The sequence below is a fragment of the Tiliqua scincoides genome, chromosome 1 (assembly GCF_035046505.1).
Source record: "Tiliqua scincoides isolate rTilSci1 chromosome 1, rTilSci1.hap2, whole genome shotgun sequence".
NCBI classification, from domain to species: domain Eukaryota; kingdom Metazoa; phylum Chordata; class Lepidosauria; order Squamata; family Scincidae; genus Tiliqua; species Tiliqua scincoides.
This window is the reverse complement of record NC_089821.1, coordinates 281169136-281190555: the sequence shown is the minus strand read 5'-3', so window position 1 is coordinate 281190555 and position 21420 is coordinate 281169136. Positions and strand designations below refer to the sequence as shown.

The 21420-nt window shown below is 46.1% G+C and overlaps 1 protein-coding gene and 1 non-coding gene across 3 annotated transcripts; one reads left to right on the top strand and one right to left on the bottom strand.

Annotated features, from left to right (window-relative positions):
* Positions 1-45: 45 nt before the first annotated feature.
* On the top strand, positions 46-18940 carry CCDC25 (coiled-coil domain containing 25). Of its 2 annotated transcripts, none has more exons than XM_066612002.1 (9): positions 46-161; positions 1325-1353; positions 2948-2987; positions 7359-7410; positions 8461-8536; positions 10220-10323; positions 13602-13804; positions 17618-17663; positions 18322-18940. In XM_066612002.1, the coding sequence occupies exons 2-9, from the start codon at positions 1332-1334 to the stop codon at positions 18349-18351; spliced, it is 573 nt and encodes a 190-aa protein (XP_066468099.1). In that variant the 5' UTR covers positions 46-161; positions 1325-1331; the 3' UTR covers positions 18352-18940. The 2 variants fall into 2 exon arrangements, with proteins under 2 accessions (XP_066468099.1, XP_066468098.1); XM_066612001.1 differs by having other exon boundaries at positions 49-161; positions 1306-1353.
* On the bottom strand, positions 15302-15416 carry LOC136638422 (U6atac minor spliceosomal RNA). Its single transcript, XR_010793636.1, has one exon. It is a non-coding gene; the product is annotated as a U6atac minor spliceosomal RNA (small nuclear RNA).
* Positions 18941-21420: the final 2480 nt, after the last annotated feature.

Sequence of the window (21420 nt, the reverse complement as noted above, 5' to 3'; positions counted from 1 at the left end):
TCCCACCTATAGGAGGCAAGCGGAGAACATCACTTCCGGGATGTCGGCCGTTGTCGCGCCGGAAGTTGTTGGTCGGCCGCTGTGAACTCTCCGGGACGGAGGCGAAAGAACCCCTCGGTGCCCGCCAGCTGTTGCCATGGTGTTCTACTTCACGTCCAACGGTAAGTGGTCAGGGCAGGGCAGGTCCCGCCCACACGGCCCTCCTGGCACCTCCTCCCGGCCGAGGGCTCCCTGTGGCTTCCAGCTGAAGTCAGAAGCTTCTGGCCGGGGCGAGGCTGTGCCACGTTCGGGTGGTCTCTCCCAGGGCTCCAGCCTGGCTGTCTCCTTCCCCTCTCACACAACACCAGCACCAGGGGACGTCCGCGAACACTGGGAGAGTCAGGACAAGCAGAAGAAAATATTTCTCTCCCCAACATGTAGTTAGTCTGTGGAACTCCCTGCCACAGGATGTGCTGTTGGTGCCTGGACTGGGTGCCTTTCAAAGGGCATTGGACAGGTTTCTGTAGAAAAAGGTCCATCACAGGTTACAAGCCATGATGGGTATGTGCATGTATTTAGTCTGTGGAACTCCTTGCCACAGGATGTGATGATGTCCTCTAGGTGTAGTCTGTGAAACTCCCTGCCACATGATGTGCTGTTGGTGCCTGGACTGGGTGCCTTTCATAGAGCATTGGACAGGTTTCTGTAAAAAAAGGTCCATCACAGGTTACAAGCCATGATGGGTATGTGCATGTATTTAGTCTGTGGAACTCCTTGCCACAGGATGTGATGATGACATCTGGCCTTGGATGCCTTTCAAAGGGGCTTGGACAGATTTTTGGAGGAAAAGTCCATCACAGGTTACAAGCTGTGCTGGGTATGTGCAACTTCCTCGTATATACCTCAGAATGCCAGATGCGAAGGAGGCACCAGGATGCAGGTCTCCTGTTGTCTCGTGTGCTCCCTGAGACATTTGATGGCCCACTGTATGATACAGGAAGCTGGACTAGAAGGATCTTTGGGCTGATCCAGCAGAGCTCTTCTTCTGTAGGGGAAGATATGTGGTATGACATCCTTGTGTTCATCACTTACACACACAGATACCCCATGAGTTCAAAAGAAGCCAGCAGAGCAATGGAACACTGAATGCGATGACATACAGCATCATGTATATAACAAATGAATGTAGCTAAAGCCTGTAGTGGTTCTGGCCCCTGGAACACAATGCAGAAAACGAATCCTTGCTTTGGTTTTGGTGCTTTGTTTGTACAATGCATTACTTGATCTGTAATGTAGGCTCATTCTATTCTTCTTTCTATCCCTCAGTTGTTTCTTCTCCTTACAGCATTTACATGGGAAAAGATAAATATGAAAGTAAGTACAGAGCCTGACAAGGTGGATATGAATATTATGCATTTTGGGTCTAACCTGCCTTAAAAAAAAAAAATTGAATGTCTGGTAAATTATGTGTCTACCTTGAGAGCTACAAGCCACTGAACTGGTAAAAAGCTGTGTTTTTGCCTGGTCAGAACTGCCTCCTGTGTTCTTCGTCCAAATAATAACTCTTTAAAATAGCAGTTCCCAAACTTCCCATGTTCACAACCCCCTTCTTTCACAGCAGCCTCTCTTCCTGGCTCTCCTGGGTGCTACCATCTTGGATTCCTTGAGATCTCGTGCAATCCAAGATGGTGATGCCCAGGAGAGCTGAGAAGATGGGTACTGCCATCTTGGTTCACACAGTGCCCAGGAGAACAGGGAAGAAGAGGCCACCGGGGACATCCCATGGCACCCCTGTGCATTTGCTCTTGGTGCTGTAGGTGGTGTGGCTCGCAGTTTGGGAACCACCAAGGTTTGGGAACCTTGGGAATGACAAGATGTGGTTCAGTTTTACATCCCTTCTTGGCCTGAGAAGTAAACTGACATGCTTGTAACTGCTCTGAGGTGATAATGAAAGAAGTGGATTAGAAGGGATTTATGTTCTCTTTGACAGTAAATTTCCCAAGTTTTACAAATGTGAGAAATCTTGCAAGAGATTTAGGGCCCAATCCTACGCAACTTTCCTGTGCTGGTGCAGCCGCAATGCAGCCTTGAGGAAAGGGAACAAATGCTCCCTTACCTGGAGGAGGCTTCCATGATTGCACCCTCACTGCAGGATTCAGTGCATGCCCCATTGGCATGGCTGCACTGGTGCTGGAAAATTGGATAGGATTTGGCTCTTAGTTTCAATAGTAAATCATTCTGTGTTGTTTTCTTTGAATTTACACACAATGATGCAACATCACCTCTAATTAAATTATAGGTGAATTATTTCCCAATGTAATTTTCCATTCTTCATATTCAAATTGTTTTTTATTCTATAATTCACTTGTTCATAAATTTTTCATAAGTTTTCTTTTGTTTTGCAAAGGCACCCTTTTGAAATACAAATTTCCAGATCACTCGCAAAATGTTAGACTTGAAATCTAGCTTTTTTGTTTTAAAAACAACTACAACAATAAAAACCCAAAGGGCTGAGTTCAAATTGAAAGTGAAGAAATACTGAATATAAATTTTTTTTTAAATTTACTGTTCCAACGACAGTTTGTGCACATATGAAGAAGCATTTTCCTCAGACAATATGAGAAAAGTATGTGCAAATCAGCCTTGGGCTTGTTGGAGATGTGCTAATTGTCCTCTTCTCAACAGAACTACAGCTTTACTTGGGTCTAATGATGCTGCATGGCATTCAGAATTCACAGCTTAATTCTAGATTCATTCATTAGGTTTTGAAAATTCAGTTCTGATTTTTTTCATTTTTGAAAAGATCTTCTTTAATGAACAATTTGGTAAGTGGTGCTGTGGGATCAGGCATTAGGCAAGAGATCTGTACATGCTGTGGCTGTTGGAGGGGGATGAGTGGGTAGGCAGGCAGGCAGGCAGGCAGGCAGAATTCTGTCTTCTCAGTTTTTGCTTTGCTTTTTTTCTGCAGATGAAGACCTTATAAAATATGGCTGGCCTGAAGATATTTGGTAAGTACTGAAGGTAACCTGTCTGTATACTGTGGCAGTTCTTTGCATTATGAAATAAATGAAACTCCTTTTGGTTCATATTGTTATATTCAAAGTCAACACATTGATCAAGTCTGTGGAGCAACAATTTTCAATCTGTGTGACACGAAGGTGTGCCATGGGAGTCCGGAGCACAGCATTTAAAAATAGCTGGAACAACTCTTCTGGGTTCTTCGGCTCTATTTGTAGGGCAACTGTGTGTAGTAACAATTGTCCCTTATCCTGTACCAGAGAGGTTGCACAAGAAAAGGTACAGAAATTTCTAAGTACAGATGGCTGTCTTAGAAACAGAGCCGCTGAACCCAGAAGAGTCTCCTGGAAGCCAGAAGTGACATCAGAAGAGACAAAGATCCTAGAGCAGACATTTTCAACCTTTTTCAGTTCACGGCACACTGACAAGGCACTAAAATTGTCAAGGCACGCTCCCAGTTTTTACTTACATTAAATTACTACATTACAATTAATTTTTAATTAATATAATTAATACAATTAAATCATTACACAACAAAGGACACAATCCTAACCAGGTCTACTCAGAAGTAAGTCTATTTTGTTCAGTGGGGCTCTCTTTCAGGAAAGTGTGGTTAGGATTGCAGCCAAAGACTCACAAGAAGTTTGGAGAGTATGAAGTTTGGAGTATTTGTGATTCTGGAAAGGAGGAAAAATGTTATTGAAGTGTAATGCCAGAAAGTGCTGGCAAAGAGAGGTCAGACTGAGCACATAGTGGGGTGAGGGGCAATGAAGACACATGAGTGAAAGGAGTGTAGGATTCAGCTGGAGTGGGGGGGGAATGTGAGATTAGTGATTCTGGACCTTTGAAAGATGCGGAGGAGTGAAGGGAGGTACAGTAAGAGAGGTACTAACTGCGATTATGAGATTTGGGGGGGGCGGAATGTGCCTGTGGGAGAGAGTGGGGTGGGGAGAAGTGCCAATTGCCTGCTCCTGTATTTAAGAAAAAAGAGTGCGACCAAAAGCCCAATCCTAGGCAATATGTCTACTCAGAAGTAAGCCCCACTATAGTCAATGGGGCTTACTCCCAGGTAAGTGTGGATAGGATTGTGGCCCAATGCCCCTCCTCTGAAAGGCAAAAGACTAGGCAGGGAGAGTTGCTTTGGAGAGTTGCAGGCAACTGTGGCACCGGAACCCTTTTAGCCAGCCAGTTCTTGGGCTGGTGGCCTCGCTTCCTACCAGCTTGCCTGCTCCTGCCTCCCTCGTTCTCACTCCGGACCTCTCTGCCTGGACTTAATACCCAATCCTAGGCATGTCTACACAGAAGTAAGCCCCATAATAGTCAATGGGGCTTATTCCCAGGTAAGCGTGGATAGGATTGTGGCCCAAAGCCCTCCCTCTGAAAGGCAAAAGGCAAGGCTGGGAGGGTCGCTTTGGGCAGTTGCAGGCAACTGTGGCAGGAAAAGGGACTTCCGTGGACCCTTCGCCAGGCCAGCCAGTTCTTGGGCTGGTGGCCTCAGCAGACGCGCTCCCTTCCGACCTGCTTGCCTGCTCCTTCTCACTCACTCCTGGAGCGTCTCTGGCTGCCCAATCAGCATGCGGGGCAGACTTGATACCCAATCCTAGGTGTGTGTACTCAGAAGTAAGCCCCATAATAGTCAACTTACTCCCAGGTAAATGAGGATCCTCTCATTTGCAGCCTTCCTCTCGCTCAGCAGCAGGAGATGCAAAGCAGCCATGGCTGCTCCCTTTTTGCCTGCTGCCGCTTGAGGGTCAAAGCAGCTGCTTCTCCCCCGCGCTCACGGCTGCTGCCTCCCTCCTCTGGCCCCGCGGCACACCTGAGGCTGCCTCCGGCACAGCGGTTGAAAACCGCTGTCCTAGAGGTTAGTGTGCTGTAAGAAGAAAAAGTTGGAAAATGCTGCTATATAGATACTGTATTGAGAAGAGAGTGAAGTGAAACGTCTATCAATTCCCATTGATGAAAATTGCTTAATTGTTTATTGATGTTATCAGTGACAGAAAAATGTTCTCAGTTTCCTGTCTGGTCATACTAACAATGAACACATTCTGTTGGGTTGCTAACCCAATAGGTGGCTGGGAAGTTGGCGGTGTGTGAATATGCTGCTTCTGTTTTGTCCATTATTTCACTCATTGATGTGGACTTCAGCTGAACAATACAGAGGCAAAGGTAGTCCCTTGCTAGAATAGGGTTGGTTGGAGGAGGACAGACTGTCCAGAGAAAACTGGTTTCTGAATTGGCATTATTGCAGAGAGTTGCAGCTCTTCTCACTGGTAATTTTGACTCCCCAAATATGGATGTTTTGAGCTGACATCAATAAGCATGTTTTGAGCTGACATCCTGCTGTTCTAAAAATGCCAAGGAATGACACGAAACTCAGAACTATTGAACTTTGATGTAGTTGTGATACAATGTGGTTTTGCAGTCTTTGTCATTTTGTGTCTATATGTGAGTCCTTGCTTGTCCACTCTTCCTGTCACCCACCAGCTGTCCTGCTGAGGTTGCTCCATTTTTGAGTTCCCCTTTTACCTCTGCTGATCTTTTCAGCCTGCTATAAAAATAAATCCAGCAACTCTCACTCAGATGCATTCTCTGTGGCAGTATTTGCTCAATATGTATTTGTAGTAATTTGTGGTTACAGATTGTTAACAGTGCAAAATCAAAGTGATGTGATTTAGACTTTATTAGAGCATCCGCTGTTGACTTGAGATCCTGATAGGTCTCTAGACCTAACAATATCCTGCCTTCTGTGCAGAAGTGTCCTCAAGGCAACTTCAGTTCAAATGATAGGCTTCTGTTAAGCCTCAGTAGATCTAGCAAAAGGGTTCAGACAAACCATATGTAGACTTTTGTCCTCACAACAACCTTGTGAGGTAGGTGAGGCTGAGAGAAAGTAACTGGCCCAAGGTCACCCAGGAAGCTTCATGGCTGAGGGAGGATTCGAACCTGGATCTTCCAGGTCTAAGTCCACCTCCCAAACCACTGCACCACCCTGGCTCTAAGATGTAGGCTAAGAGCCAGTCCTCAGGTGCTTTAGGTGTTTCCTGCCATTTATTTAGGCTGTTCCTGGAAATGCCACATCTGGTTACCACTGTGGAGAATGAACTGATGGGACTGGCTTGTTGACCAGTGAGGACTCTGAAGAATAGGTTGTATCAGCTCCATGCATTAGGATGATTGTCTGCAGGTGCAGCTAAACCTCCAAGTTCAGAAACGAAAGGCAGTTGGCCTCAAGGGACTGGTTGCTGCTTGTGTGGGAAAGCCATGCCTTGCTTGTGGGCCCCTTGGCAGCCTCTGGTTGGCCACTCTCGGGCTAAATGAACCCACCTAGTGCTGCAAGTTGGCACATAGGGCACTTAGACGTTTTTGCATTGTGACTAATTTGGGTTGTTTCAGGGCCAAGTCACTGCATGTGTAGTTGGACAAAAGAATAAATCTGCAGGTTCAAACATCTCAACCATTGATGGATAGTATTATTTTATTATTTTTTTTAGCAGGGGGAGAGTAACTGGCCCACCTCACCCCAGCACTGTCTGTTCTAGTGGCTGTCTGCTGGTATTCCTTGGCATCTTTTTAGATTGTGAGCCCTTTTGGGACAGGAAGCCATTTAGTTATTTGATTTTTCTCTGTAAACCGCTTTGTGAACGTTCAGTTGAAAAGCGGTATATAAATACTGTTAATTAATTATTATTAAGAATGTTTGCATACTCCCTTTCAGCACAAAAGTTGTCAAAGAAATTTGCATAGGAGAGAGAGAGAGAGAGAGAGAGAGAGAGAGAGAGAGAGAGAATGGTTCCTTATCCCAAAAGGGTTCTCAACCTAAAAAAGGAGACACAAGCAACAGCCACTGAGAGGGACACTGTGTTGGGATGAATGAGGACAGTTGCTCTCCCCTTGCTCAGTATAAGAGAAAAGCTACCACTTAAAAGGTCTCTCTTTGCTCAGTTACAGAGTCATTCAAGCATTGGTTTGAGATTAGTCATAAACTGGCTCTGTTTCTTGGCAGGGAAATACCTAGACGAGCTTGCAATCACCCTGATCTCATTGGTCTTGTGCCAGTTATGTCAAGATCACTAGAGGGAGCACTTGGCTGAATGTCTTTGTGTTGTTCCTCAAAGAGAACATTTGTTGTTTTAGCAGCTGTTTCCTTCAGCCTTTCAATTTCTTCCTCTTCAGTCCGTGTGGGTATTTGGTCACGAGATGAGCGAGATAAACTGTGAGCGTTCCATTTCTTGCTATCAAATATGCCTGCTTTGAAATGCTCGTATCCAGATGGCAACCAGCCTGTTAAAGCAGTATGTGTGGAAACATTTATTTGGGATTGAATCATGGCCTTGGTTAAATTCATGACATGTTTTGTGTAGGTTCCATGTGGACAAGCTCTCCTCGGCGCATGTTTACCTCCGGCTACATAAGGTAATTGCCCAAGTCTATTGCTTGTCCCCATCTGCAACTACCCTTAAGGGCAGAAATATTTGGTCCCATGGCAGCCTGGACAGGGTTGTCATCTTGAGGGTTGTGGCTGTTGAGTTGCTTACATTTGCATGCTGGCATCCTGGATGGTGTCATATGAGCAAACATGCTAGCTGGAAATGAGGTGCTGAAAGCCATTGTAAGAACAGTGCCTGAGCAGAAGCTTGGGGGGGGGGGGGTGACTGAAGACACTCAGGAGGCCAAAAGCGGCCAGGGCTTCAATGTTTATGTGAGCAGATGGAACTCAGGATGGGGAAGGTGGAGAGGATCCCTCAGTGCCTTCAATCCAGAGGCAATTTTTAAACATTAAAAATAGATAAAAGTAGTTGAATGCATTGTTTATAATGAAGATTTCTATTTGCTTCAGAGAAGGACTAGAAAATGGGGAGATTTTTTTAGTTTCCTGACTGTATCTGTGGATCGGATTATGGCAGGAGACTGAACGAGACACAGATTTAAATCTTCTAAGATGTCTTGAACCTGGAAGAGCTGGTAGCCCTTTCTGAATCTTATAGTCCAGAAAATGTGTTGGGCCTGAGGCATGGTCCAAAGCCCGAGATACTGCTGTTCTGTTAAGCATAACAAGACCTAGACAGCACCTAAATGGCAGATGACCACCTGAAAACCGAACACCCTTTGTGTGCCACTTTAAGATCCATCATGGAAGAATGGCAGGTGATACGTGAAATACATAAAATAGTGACCCAGATATGTGTGAACTGGGAAGTCCCCAGTTCAGATCTTGCCTGGTACCAATTCCAGTCCCTCTTGGCCTCAGTCCCAGCACCTGCAATGTGAGGTGGCAATACTGTAAGGATTAGTATGGGAGATTTATATGCTTTGAACACTTGGGAAGTGGAATCCAATTCAAAGCTGCTCAGTGATGGGCTTGTTTGATTGAGGGACTCAAAGCTATGTTTGCAGAGCGTGTCACTTTCCCAGCATACACATTCCTTCTTGTGGACTGCTCATACCCACCTTGGTTCATTTTAGGGACAGACAATGGATGACATTCCAAAGGAGGTCCTGATAGATTGTGCGCACCTGGTGAAGGCCAATAGTATCCAAGGTAAGTTCTCATTTCTAGCATGTCTCTGTGCTCCCAATTTTGTGCCTGATCTTTGTGGAAACCCATGCTGGGCAACGGCTTCCACCAGGATGTTGGGGCACAGAGCTTTCTGGGGTGATAGGCAGTGTTAGCAGCTGCCTAGTACAAGTTTCTGCAAAGATCATGTGCAAAGACAGAAGGAAGAATGGTAAGGTTTTGCCACCACCATGCTGCATCCAAGAGGATTTTCTCTGTGCGCTGCAGGCTGCAGTTTCGAGACCCCTGGTTTAAGGAACAAAAACCTATATTTGGAAGGAAGTGAGCTGCACTTTGCTATTCCATCATGGTCTGCATCTGTTCATATCAGCCATGGTACAACAGGTTGAAGAGCTACTCTTTGCTTATGCTCAGAAGTTGGAAAGATCCAGATGAGTGTTAGGGACAAGTAAGCATAGGAACCTAGGTTTATTATTTTAGCATTGTGTGAGGGAATAAATACATTACATAAATTCCTAAATGCCTTTCAAAGTAACATGTAAAACAATTCTATTTTTAAATAAACCATTATCTTATTACGGGCTGTGTCTGTGAGTACAAAGAAACTGACAGCACAGTTCTATGCATGTCTATTCAGAAGTAAGTCACATTATAGTCAATGAGGCTTACTCCCAGGTGAGTGTGCATAGGATTGCAGCCTAATGGCTCAATCCTATCCTGTGTTGGAACAGGCAAGCCAAGAGGCTTATGCTGTATCCAGTTCAGGATAGGTGCCCAAAGCAGCTCAGCCAGAAGTAAGGGGAAACTTTTCCCCTTACCTCTGGGTAAGCCACCCTTGCACCTATGGGTCTCCTTGGACATGCGCCATCTCCAGTGGTGGCACAAGTCCAAGGAGAGCGGAGCGGCTTGTAGCCGCTCCAAACTCCCCAGGAACGGGGGTTGGGATCTGGTATAACTGCCAGGTCCCAGCCCCGCCTCCCGTTCCCCACCCTCCTGCCCCCGGGGTTGCCCACTGCCTGCCCCTCCCCCTTCCTGGAACGCTTCCCTCCCACCTCCTTCCTGCCCACCCCAGAGTTTTGTGTCAGCCAAGCTCAGTCAACATAAGATTCAGAGCCTCTGTTGGCAGGAGGCTTATTCCAGCTTCTGCAGGCTGGCACACCTCCACACGCCGGCCTAGCTGACTCATGAGGAAGCGCAAACGTGCCTTATGGTGCAGCTCAGGATTGCGCTGTAATTCATCTAAGTCTGGCCTAGGCCATTCGGTCTGCTACCATGAAAAGAACCGGTGCCTTGAGACCTGAGTCCCTGGAGTTTGAAGGAGTTAGAGCTTGTGAGGGCTGGGGTGTTAGCCCACAGGACTTGACTTCCCCTTGGCTGGAGGGCTGGCTGTTAGATGGTGAGGTGGCACTTACAAGATGATAGTTTGCCCTGAGGACTTGTCTGTCCAGTTGTTTGGTGTGTTGGCCATCAAGTGAACATGCACAAGAACTTATATTCAGGGTTTGGCTTTTTTGCCTAGAAACTGTACCCTCCTGGAGGTTAAGCCCCTTGAAGTAGAAGGATGCATAAGTTCATATTGAATAGATACATTCTGACTCGCTGGGGGTGTTTTGCCAGTGAACCAGGAGTGTGTAGGATTGCTCAGAGAGACCCTGAGTTGTGACACCACCACTCTTAGTGAAAGGAATGACTGTCTCTTTCCTTTAGGCTGTAAGATGAACAATGTCAGTGTGGTGTACACTCCATGGACTAACCTAAAGAAAACAGCAGACATGGATGTGGGGCAGATTGGGTTCCACAAACAAAAAGACGTAAGTATGCACCTCCACACCAGCCACTGCACAGGCATCTTCTGTGCCTTTCACCAGAGTGCTGACACATCAAGAAACCAGTGGGAGTCTTTGCACATATGTCTTTGTGAAGGAGGTGGGGATGGAGAAGCAGAAGGGGAAATTCCTGTTGACATTTTCTGCATTTGGCTCTGTCTCTTGGCCCTTCTTTCTGATGTTGCAACTGCTGTGATTTGTCCAGGAGTCTCTGTGAAGAGCTATGTTAACATTACTGAGCTGTTAATTATCCAGCCCCCATCTATAACCTCATGCCTGCCTCAGCTGCCTAGTCCAGTGGCTGTGTTTACCCATCTGTTGCAGCGTCTTGGTGGGTGGGTGCCTTTGCTTATCCTCAGTCACTTGGTTACGTGATTGCTAACCAAAATCCTAATAATCTCCTCCCCAGTTTCTGTGTTTAGATGACACAAATTAGTGAAAGTACTGCCGGTTTACTTAATTGGTGTAGTTTATTTTGGTTACTGTGTTCTGGGTAGAGAATGATGAGACTCATCATTGGCAGAGGTGAGGGAACCATGTGTGAGAGACAGGGATTGGAGTGCAAACTGACAAGTCCCACCCAGATCACCTCTGACTGGCAGGCCCTGAGCACAGTCACTGCTGCTACACAGCATGGATTTGTTTTCACAGGACTCTTTTAGAGGGTCACAGGCAGTGCTTGGTGACTGTTGCTTAGAGAGAATGTGGTTTGCATGCACAAGGTCTTTATGCATTCACTGGCATTCTGGCTCCAAAATGGACCTGTGGTTGCAGGGCTAAGAAAGAGCCAAACCCAATGGTTCCCAGTCTCTCCAGGAGATTGGGAACTGCTGTAAGTTTCTGTGGTGGAGGGGTGAAGGCAGCGACATGATCATGGCACTGCCAGGGGCAAAAATTTTTTTTAACTTGCTGGAGGCAGCGCTGGCCTCCTGAAGGTCCGGTGAGCCTGCAGACCCTGCTGGAGGACACTTCAAACTGCAGAAAATAGTAAGAAACGGCAATGTTTGGTTTTGCAACAAAAACCAGAACTGGGCATTTTTTACTATTTTCTGGAGGCACTGGGAGCCCTGCAGAGGAGTCCACAGACTCTCTGGACTCCCCAGGAGGCAGATGCTGCCTTAGGTAAGTAAAAAAACCCTTTTGCCCCCACCATTGGTGCAATTGTAGTGGTTGCATTGTTGCCTTTACCATTATCCTGTCCCTTAAGAGGGAAGAAATGAGACTTCCCTGGCTGGGGTGTTGCAGCGCCTCAATTTGACAACCTCTGTCCTAACCTGAGACTCAGGACTTTTTGTGATAGATGTATAAAAGGCCTGACTCTGCATGAGGAAGCTTTATGCAGAATTGTTCTCCTCACCTGCAAGGCCCGAAATCATCCTCTCTTGTATCGGTGTATTGCAAAGCTGAAATTCAAGGGAATCTGAAAACTCTTGAGTCACTGGCTAGAAGCAAACACATAAGACTTAGCAGCAAGATGTTATAATTGATAAGCTCATCTTCTCATGATCTTGAAAGAGTGTCTCCATGAACTTTAAAATGTGGAGGTGCTTTTTCAGCTTGATGTGAATGGATCTTTTTGAAGTGTTTCCATGTTTTCCTCTCCAGAATGAATGACCTTGTTGTGAAATCACACAGTCTGGAGTACTGGAGATGAGGCCAAGTCTGAGCACAGAAAAAGGCTGATTTCCAAGAGGGATTTAGACTGACATCCTGGCCTCCTGGGGGTGGATTTTGGCTGTTTTGCAGGCTTCCTGAGTTACCTTGGGCAAGTGATGAAGAAATCTGGGTGGGGGGCATAAGAAGACTATGATTTGGACACTAGAGGCCCCACAATGCCTGGATTTTCTCAGAAGTTGTTTCAATAGGATGGAAGCAGGACGTTGCTGCATTACAATCTTGACCTGGCAACCTGATGGGAAGGCAAAGAAGCTGCTCATAAAATACCTTCTGCTCAGTCCTGACAGTTGCCTGCAGCCTTGATCCTCCTTTGACACGTGCAGATCTGGTGTACCATAGGTCTTCATTGGCCTCTTGCCGTATTAACTTCATGAGAATGGGAAGCTGTTTCTGTGCTCAGGGATCAGGGCTAACTCTGCCTGACCCTGATTCAAATACCAGCTGTGAAATCCGGCAAGTTGTTAGTTTTCAAGGATCTGCATTCCATCTGGCTTCCTTAAGCAGGTTTCTGATCCTCCAGTTGTTGTAGATGATGGTTTTTAAAAAGTGAATGCAAGTCTCCTAAAAAGTGAATGCAAGCAGCAGCTTGCAGTATTTTTGCAGAAGGGACATCTTCACTCTGTGTTTGCTCCAGATTTCCCTTCACCAGCTCATGTCCCTTCTTTTTCCCCCCTGTTTTGCAGTCTGAATGGAAGACTACCCATTATATCTGTGGCTGCCAAATGCAGTTTGCCTATAATCTAAGAAGCATTCCTTTGGGTGATTTGCTCTGTTCTGCTCTGCTAAAGTATAGCAGGGAGCACTGAAGAAGTGTACCTACAGTTCCAGCTTGTAAACAGCCTCTTGCCTGGTCACCTGCAGGTGAATTATGGAGACTTGGAAGGATTGAAGATTTTACACAAGAGAGAGCTGACAGGGACAGGGGCAGCAACTTCATAAGAAGAATAGCGGTTCTTGGCATGTTAGATGATCTGGAGAGGGAGAAACTAGAGTGCAGAGATCCTAAACAAACATTCCTGGGAGTAAGCCCCATTGAGCTTAATGGAACTTAATTTTGAGTAAACTTAGGAGTGCCCTTTAAGCTGAGGGAAGGACAAGCAAGAGAGAAGAGATTTGTTGAACAGCAGACGGTGTATACAGTTGATTCAGAAAGCAAGAGGGAGATTTAAGGAAAGAAATGAACAAGAGAGGTGCTTTTGAACAAATTGGAGGAGTTGAGTTGAGAACAGAAGAAAGTGTGAGATTTGGCTCGCCTGGATGCCAACTATTGGCTTTGACTTTCTCTGGCCATGTTGAAGCCCTACTCTTGCTCGGGTGATCTTTATATTGTCCAGCCTGAGATCATTTGCCTTCATGAGAGATGCACTATGGGTTGCTTACAGTGTTGTAGAAGGTTTTGGAGTGCACCTCTTAGATGCCTGCCCTGCTGCTGTTTTGGTACCCTTAAAAATATTGCCTTCCCAGGCAGCTAGCGTGTACTCTGAGGGTGGTTTGGGTTTATGCTGCTCATTCACAATAGACAGTTTTCTTTATATGCACTCTTGGTGACATTTTTTATAAGGATCACAGTTTTTTCTTATTCCAAGGTGAAGATGTTGTCAGTGGAGAAGAAGGTGAATGAGATCTTGAACCGACTGGAGAAGACCAAAGTAGAGCGATTTCCAGATTTGGAGGCAGAGAAGGAAGCCCGTGATCGGGAGGAAAGGAATGAGAAGAAGGCCCAGATCCAGGAAATGAAGCGGAAAGAGAAGGAGGAGATGAAGAAAAAGAAAGAGATGGAGGAGCTGAGGTGTGTGAGGTGTTGTGGGCCATCCAAGTGCCTGTGGAATAGGGCAGGTGGAGGGAGTTGAAGACCTTACCTGTTAGTTACTGGTACTGTCCACTGGTTCTGTTCTGAAGTAGACAGCAGGAGTAAAAGGTTAAAAAAAAAAAGACACTAGGCTGGGGATGCTGGCCCTGTTTCTCAGGCAACATGCTTGGGTGCCAAACTCCTATTTGTTTTCCCTCCTGTACTGCTGACTTTCCAAATAGCCTCAGACAGAGCTTTTTAATAACCGTGGTCTTGTGCCAGGAATCAGGATCCAAGATATTTACAGGTCAAGAAAGTTTACAGCAAAAGATCAGCAGGGGGACTGTCTATCAGTCCACCTTATTACCTCTGATGCAAGCTGTCTTCCTGCATGTATTTGACTTTTGGTAGGAATCCAGAGGGCTCTGTGTGCAAAGTGCTCCTGCTACACACAAGCACATGTGTGTGGGTCTAATTTTTTTGCTAACTGTCTCTTATGCCTCCTGGGGTGCTGCTGTGAAGAGTTCCTTGACTTCTGTGGGTAGGTTTATGGGTGGGGGGTAGGCTGCTGCCAGGAGGCAAAAACTGGAAAGAACCCACGTGCAACTGGAACACTGTGGTGCCTTAGGTTGCAGCCCCAACTGCTGATTTGGTGACCTCCTGGAAGAGCCATTAGATGCCCCAAGGTGTTCTCCCTTTATACCATGCAGGGTTTCTTGGATGGGACTGTAGCAGGACACTTCTAATACAGACAATTGTAGCTTGCTTGACTCGGTGTGTTGCTGGCTGTTGATTTAGGGCCATGCAGCTTGCTGCACAAAACAAGCCATGTGCTTCCTCCTCCTAGGGAAAAAAATACTGGCTACCAGTGTTTGGGGCAGTCACAGAAACTTTGGAATGACTAAAAGGTGGTTTTGTGGTATTTCAACAGCAAAGTCACTGCTTCCATTTACCAGGCACGCAAGATTGGTTTTGACTTGAGTGTGGCTTCTTTTGCTTGGCTCTGAATCAAAGTCATCATAAGGAGTATTGAGTCTACAGTGTGCTGGTGCTTTAGCCTTGCGCTTTCTTCTAGCATCTGACAGATGGGCAGCCACTGTCTGTCTTGCTCTGTGATAAGTGGTCAGTTTTGCCTCTTGTGTTTCAGTTATCTTGTTCTGATCTAGCATATGCCTGCCAAGCCTGTGGGGGTTCCCAGAGTTGTTTTGGTCATATCAATCAGTCAGAAACGATGCATTTTTGTCTTAGGGCAGACATGAATTTGTAGGAGCTTCAACCAATTCAATTCAATCAGCTTCAATTACCTCTGCTGGTAATACACCAAAGAGGCATGTTGTGCTGAGGTGGAGAGTACATATGGCTGAAGCTTTTGGATCTTCTCTGGAATGGTCTAGGTCAGGGGTGTCCAAACATTTTGGCTGGAGGGTCACATCATCTCTCTGACGGTGTGTTGGATGCTGGGGGAAAAAAATTCACATTTACAATTTGAATAAATTTACATAAATTTGCATAAATGAATATATTAGAGATAGAGCTTACATGAGTGCACAGGACACTGGGACCTCTTCCATCCTTATCAAGGGGAGTGCTAACATCTCCTTTCATACAAAAACTTTGGTTAGATGCCACAAAGTAAGTGAGTGAATGAAGGTCTCGCAATAAAGAAAAGACCTTGTGCAAAGCAAGGCTGACCTTTCCTTTGCTGTCGTTGCTGCTTCACAGATGTGAAACAGCAAGCAGTGGAGGGAGCCCTTGGCTTGCGCGAGAGGTCGGACAGTTGGTCCTTGTGGTGAGAGTAGTCGCATCAGGTCAGTGTGGGCTCCAGCAAGTCTCCAAAGGACCAGAGGCTCATTGGAGACAGGGGGCTCCTCATGGGCTGGATTGGGGGTCCCCGAGGGCCGCAAATGGTCCCCAAACTGGGGTTTGGGCACCCCTGACCTAGGTCAACTAAACTGGAGACTGCTGTGCACCAAAAAAGCCCTCCCCATCCTGAGCAGTGGTTACCATTCTGCTGTGCTTCTGCATATCTTGCCACCTGATCTGGACAAAGTGACGCTCTGGGCAGTTCCATTGGTTGCCTGTTTTCCGAGCAGGCTTTGCAGCAGGATTCCCGGGCAGATGCGACTGCCCAGAACATTGCTTTGTCCAGATCAGGTGGCAAGATACGTAACAGTGCGGTGGAATGGTAAGCTCTGCTCACTTAGGACAGGGCTTTCTTCAAACTCTGGATCCGGCCCATGGGCCATAGTTTGGAGAGCCCTGGTCTAGGTTGTTTTGTGAAACCAAACTGGCTTGTTATAGACATTTTTGTGCCACTTTTTGGCCTCCAAAGAGGCCCCTAGGACAGTTTGTATCAGATTAAAAACATGCAATATTAATAATAATTGTAACTATTATTCAAAAGATCATTTTGAAAACGGCACCTTTTAAAAAAATCCCAAATCCAACAACTAAAAATCTGAAATCTGAGGAAACAGAGGAACACAGAATGTACATAATGTGTTAGCCAAATGCCTGGTGGAACAGAAAGTCTTTACAAGCCAACTAAAACAAACCAGTGAGGAAGCCAAAGGGGCCTTCAGAGGGAATTCCAGAATCTGGGGGTTGTAACCCAGAAGGCTCTGTTGCATGTCTTTCCCCAGACAAGCTTCAGAAATAGGTGGAATGTGGAGCAAGGGCCTTGACGTTGAGTGAAGTGTGTGGGTAGTTAAACTACAGTAATATTGAGACAATGATGATTGTAAGCTCCTTGCTAGTTTTGGCTTTTGGCAAAGAACTGGTGGCAAATGATACTGAATCACAGGGTTGGTTCACACAGGGCATCCCTTCTGTACACGTATAAGTCAGTGGTTCTCACACATTTAGCACTGGGACCCACTTTTTAGAATGAGAATCTGTCAGGACCCACCAGAAGCGATGTCATGACCAGAAGTGACATCAGCAAGCAGGAAAATTTTTAACAATCCTAGGCTGCAATCCTACCCACACTTATCCAGGTGTAAGTCCCATTTACTGTCATTGTTAAAAGAATATACACAGTAGCTTGTTAAAAGTACAGATCTGTAACATTTCCCCTGTCACGTACCATGGGAGCATCAAGTCTAATATATTAAAAATAAAATATTGAAATGAATGGGAACCCACCTGAAATTGGCTTGCGACCCACCTAGTGGGTCCTGACCCACAGTTTGAGAAACACTGGAGAAGTTGTAATGTGAACCAAGTTAAAATTCAGGTCAAATCTCTCTCTAATAGGAGCAGTTCCCTTCTTGCTTTTACACAGAACTGTTAGCCTGGTCAAATTTATGGATGACATAAAACAATTCACAGTAGTGAAGCCAAAGCAGATTGTGAAGAGCTCCAAAGGATCTTTCTAGACCAGATGGCAAACTTGGTTGAGTATTGATAAGTGTAATATGATGCACATCGGGGCAAAAAAGTTCCTGACTTCTGATATACACTGATGAGGTCTGAAATGTGAGAGATTGGGAAAGGGATCTTGGGGTCCTGGTGGAGAGCTCAGTGAAAATATCAACCCAGCAGCACTGAAGAAAGGCCTATCATGACTACTAGGCTTTAGAACTATGTGCTACCTCCAGGTTCAGCAGCTGTTTGCTTCTGAACATCAGTTGCAGGGGAGCAGTAGTGGGAGAGGGGGATGGCTTCCTCTTACTTGTAGGCTGCCGAGATGTGACTGGTGAGCCACTGTGGGACCCAAGATGCTGGACTAATTGGCTTTTGGCCTGATCCAGCAGGGCTGCTCTTATGTTTCCACCCCTGCAAAAATGCATATTGGTTTTCTTTCCCTTGCAGGAGTTACTCTTCCTTAATGAAGTCAGAGAACATGTCCTGCAACCAGGTATGTCAGAATGCTATTTGAGGAGCCTGTTGCTGTGATGGCAGGCTCCTTCCTGTTCTGCTCACCTTTTCCCTGTTGACAGTTGGATTTCCTGAACAAAGTACCAGGCAACGGGAGTGAATTGGCTCACAGTTTTCCATTGCAAACTCCCCTGGAACAATTATGACTCCGCTAGGAAAATCTGCCCCAGTACCATCATCCTCTATCTAGCACCTACTGATCAATGGAAAAATGTGACCGTTGCCATGGGACGTAAGGGTGGGAGTTGACAGGACTGTGGCTAGGTTTTTTGGCTTTTGTTATTAAAGCAAGTTGCCTTTATCCTGTCGGGCTGTTAGCTTCATAAAAAGCTTGTGTTGTTGCTTTTGATACTGGAGTCAAGATGAGGTGGAATTGACAACGAATCCACATTCAATCCCCATCCCCTGGACAGTACCACTCTCTTCCCCAGTCCATTCCCCATAGTTAACACACAGAATGTGCCACAACCAGAGAGCAGAAAATGAGCTTGATAGGAGTGACTTTGAGGTGCAGACAGTGAGCCAATCCTAACATGATGAAGGAAGCAGCCGCTTCACTCCTAGCCCAGATGTCTAGCTGGTCATACCTAGCCCTTAAAATATTCCTCACAGAGCCTTTTCTGTCTTTCCTCCTGCAGGATGGCAATGACTCGGATGATTTCATGTAAACCAAGGCACCCACCTTTTGGAAGTTGGACTTTGACATCGTAGCTCTTTTGCCATTGATGCCAAAAATAAGCAAGTGAACTTGGAGGCTTCTGTACTTGTTTCCTTGTGGGCAGCATCTGGGAGAAGGTGGGCTTGTCTTGCTGGAGAGAGCATCCCAGCAGGTGCTCTGAGAGTGCCAGCTCTGCCTCCAGAGCCACTTGGATGGCTGTTTTCCCAGGGAAAGGGGAGAAGAAGGTTGCTTTTCAAGCTCTTGAGCCATAGAAGCCCTGCTTCTGCCTTAAGCCGCCCTCGGGCACAGATCTACTTGGAGTGCTTCAAATCAGAGACGCTGGCTTGAGGACGCTGTTCTCATCTGGCAGTGTTTGGATTTGGGGTGTGTTGCGCTAATTGGGTACACCTGTGTTCAGGGTTTGGTTTATTTTGTCTCTCTCCCCCCCCCCCAACTCCATGAGGATTTGAGCTTTGCACAACTGTGTTTTCACACTGTAAAATGCTTGTCTGGAACCCTGTGATTATTGCCCACTCTGTAGTCTGTGGGCATCTACAGAATCCCACATTATCATTAAAGCAGAGAAATGTGTGGTTGTATCGGTGGTGCTTCTGGGCTGTGTATTTGTGGTCTCCCTGCAGTGCTACATAGATGGGGTTTGCCCCTACACAGTCATCTCTAGAACATTCTAGAGCTCTAGCCAGAGAGCTGGCACTCTTGCTTCTCTCCCAGGGAAAATACTTGTTGGGTTCCATTGAGCAGATGGAAGCACTCTGCCACCATCACCCCGGTGCAGAACTTTGTCTGAGGGTTTCATTTTCTAAAGCACCTAGAAGGCACCTCCTAGGGGAGCAGGAATGTGGATTGAAAACATGCCCCTATCTCCTATGCCAGTGGTTTCCAAACTTTTGATTGGTAGTTCCCTTGATCTACTGGACTATTGGTGGTGGCTCCCCATTAGGGCTACAATACTATACATTGTATAGGGCAGGTGGTGAGGATTCCATGGCTTGCAGTTTGGGAACCACTGCCTTACACAATGGTTTATCTTCACCAGGAACCTCAGCAAAAGAAATACCCACCAAGTCTAGTCACATTCCTAATATTCTTGTTCTGTCTGCAGTCCAGGCATTGGTGGTTAGGGAGAGAAATTGCACATGAGGAATGGTAGCCTGTGCAAATGGACTCCCCAGACTCCTCAGAGTGAATAATATCATCTGTGAATAAAATCTTGTTATAATTTATGTGTTATAAAACATTTAACTTTTTCCTCAAGTACGTCAGATAATCTCTTTGGACCATATGATATCCATATTGGTGAATATGAAGGTTCCTCACTCAGTGTAGCACTCAAAGTTTCCACAAAAGAGCCTGCAGAACTATGAAACACTCAGGAAACCACCTGACAGCTGGGCTGGAATAATGGCAGCCTTTCCTATGGGCCACCACCCCAGGTTGTAGCTTTGCCACAGGTAGTTATTCCTTTCTTAGCAGGGGAGATTAAGGGTGCCTACTGCCTCCTCTGCTCCACTGGTGTCATTCTTTTAATTGTTTCCTCTGTATGAGCAACAATGTTTACATTGACCTGGCAGGGCTGCTCCTCCATCTTCTAGTGCCCAGGATCACAGAGATCTTAAGACGAGATGGTCATCTCTGTCATCTTTCCTTTGAACTTCTGTTGGGAGGATCATGACCAAGTCACACTCAGATGTTGTAACTGAGTGGGAATCTGAACCTGACTATTTTTGCCTTGGCCCAGTTCTGTACCCACTGTACCACATTGGCTCTAGTCTAGTCAAGAAGAAGCTGAGGGGACACACAGCCATGGTGGGATCTGGTAACTGATGGCTTGTATGCAAGGGGCATCAGTAGTATGAGTTCTGCCAGCACTGCCAGGGCAAGTTGCAGAGGCTGGGCTTCTCCCTGTTTTTAACCTGATTCTATGGTGCTCTGCCTGGAAGAGCACCTTCAGTCATGCTTGATGTGCTGATTGATTCCTTAGTAGCCAGGGTGGTTGCCTCTAAGAGGCACTCTGCAGGGTCATTTCTTGGTTCATCCTAGAGGAAAAAATAACTACTGGGAGTGTTATTGGCACTTCAGAAACAGCTTGAGTCTCTGCTGCCCACAGAGACATGGCAAAAAAGCTCCAAAGGTAAGCTCCCCCAGCAGCAGGTGTTTAAAATTATTAATATTTAATGTTAAATGAAAAATGATTGAAGATTACTAAGTCTGCAGGTCTAAGAAGTTTGGATTTGTGTGTGTGGCTGCTTTGCATAAACTCTAGTTCACGGTGAACAGTAGAGCGTTTTGGCACCTGGAAGGGCACCTTTGGATCCAACTGTCTGGTGTTGACATGCTAAAGCAGATGTAGCCGTTGGCCCAGTAATTCTTCATGGTTCACCACTCATCCACAGTGGGATGCACAGGCACCACAAAGTGGCAAAGCAGGCTGCTTACCTGGCCCTGATTTGCCATGCAGTTACACAGTCTGCTTCCTTCCCCACTGCTGGTGGTCACAGCTTTCAAGGCCTGAACACAGCATTAGCAAAGGAACAGCAGGGAGACACTTGCCCCACCTCATGAAACATGTGCAGATCAGTCAAAAGAATGAGCAAGAGTGGCAGCTTCCTGGCTGGAGTTCTTGGAGTTCAAGCACAGAACTCATACATGCAAGTGCATAGGTAACCATGTGAAAAATATCAGCAACGGGTCAGTATCCTGGTTTTTTTTTCTGATCAGAAAATGAAGCACTCATTCCATCGTGCTGGAAGGCATTTGTGGAATTCCATCATGCTGGAAGGGTCAGTATCCTGGTTTTTTTTTCTGATCAGAAAATGAAGCACTCATTCCATCGTGCTGGAAGGCATTTGTGTTCTTGGATTTTTGTACATTCTTGCTTCATTAGGCTGAATGCTGAGCAAAGCAAAAAAAAAGGGGGGGGGAGGAGGCAGGGCCTGTTGCAAAACCCCAGAGCCTGCTGCTGGATGAGGGCCAGGCACCAGAGTTTCTAGACATCTAAATCCAAAGTGTGGGTGTGACAAGGTCTTCAAACACCAGTAATAAACATTGATTCCATCTC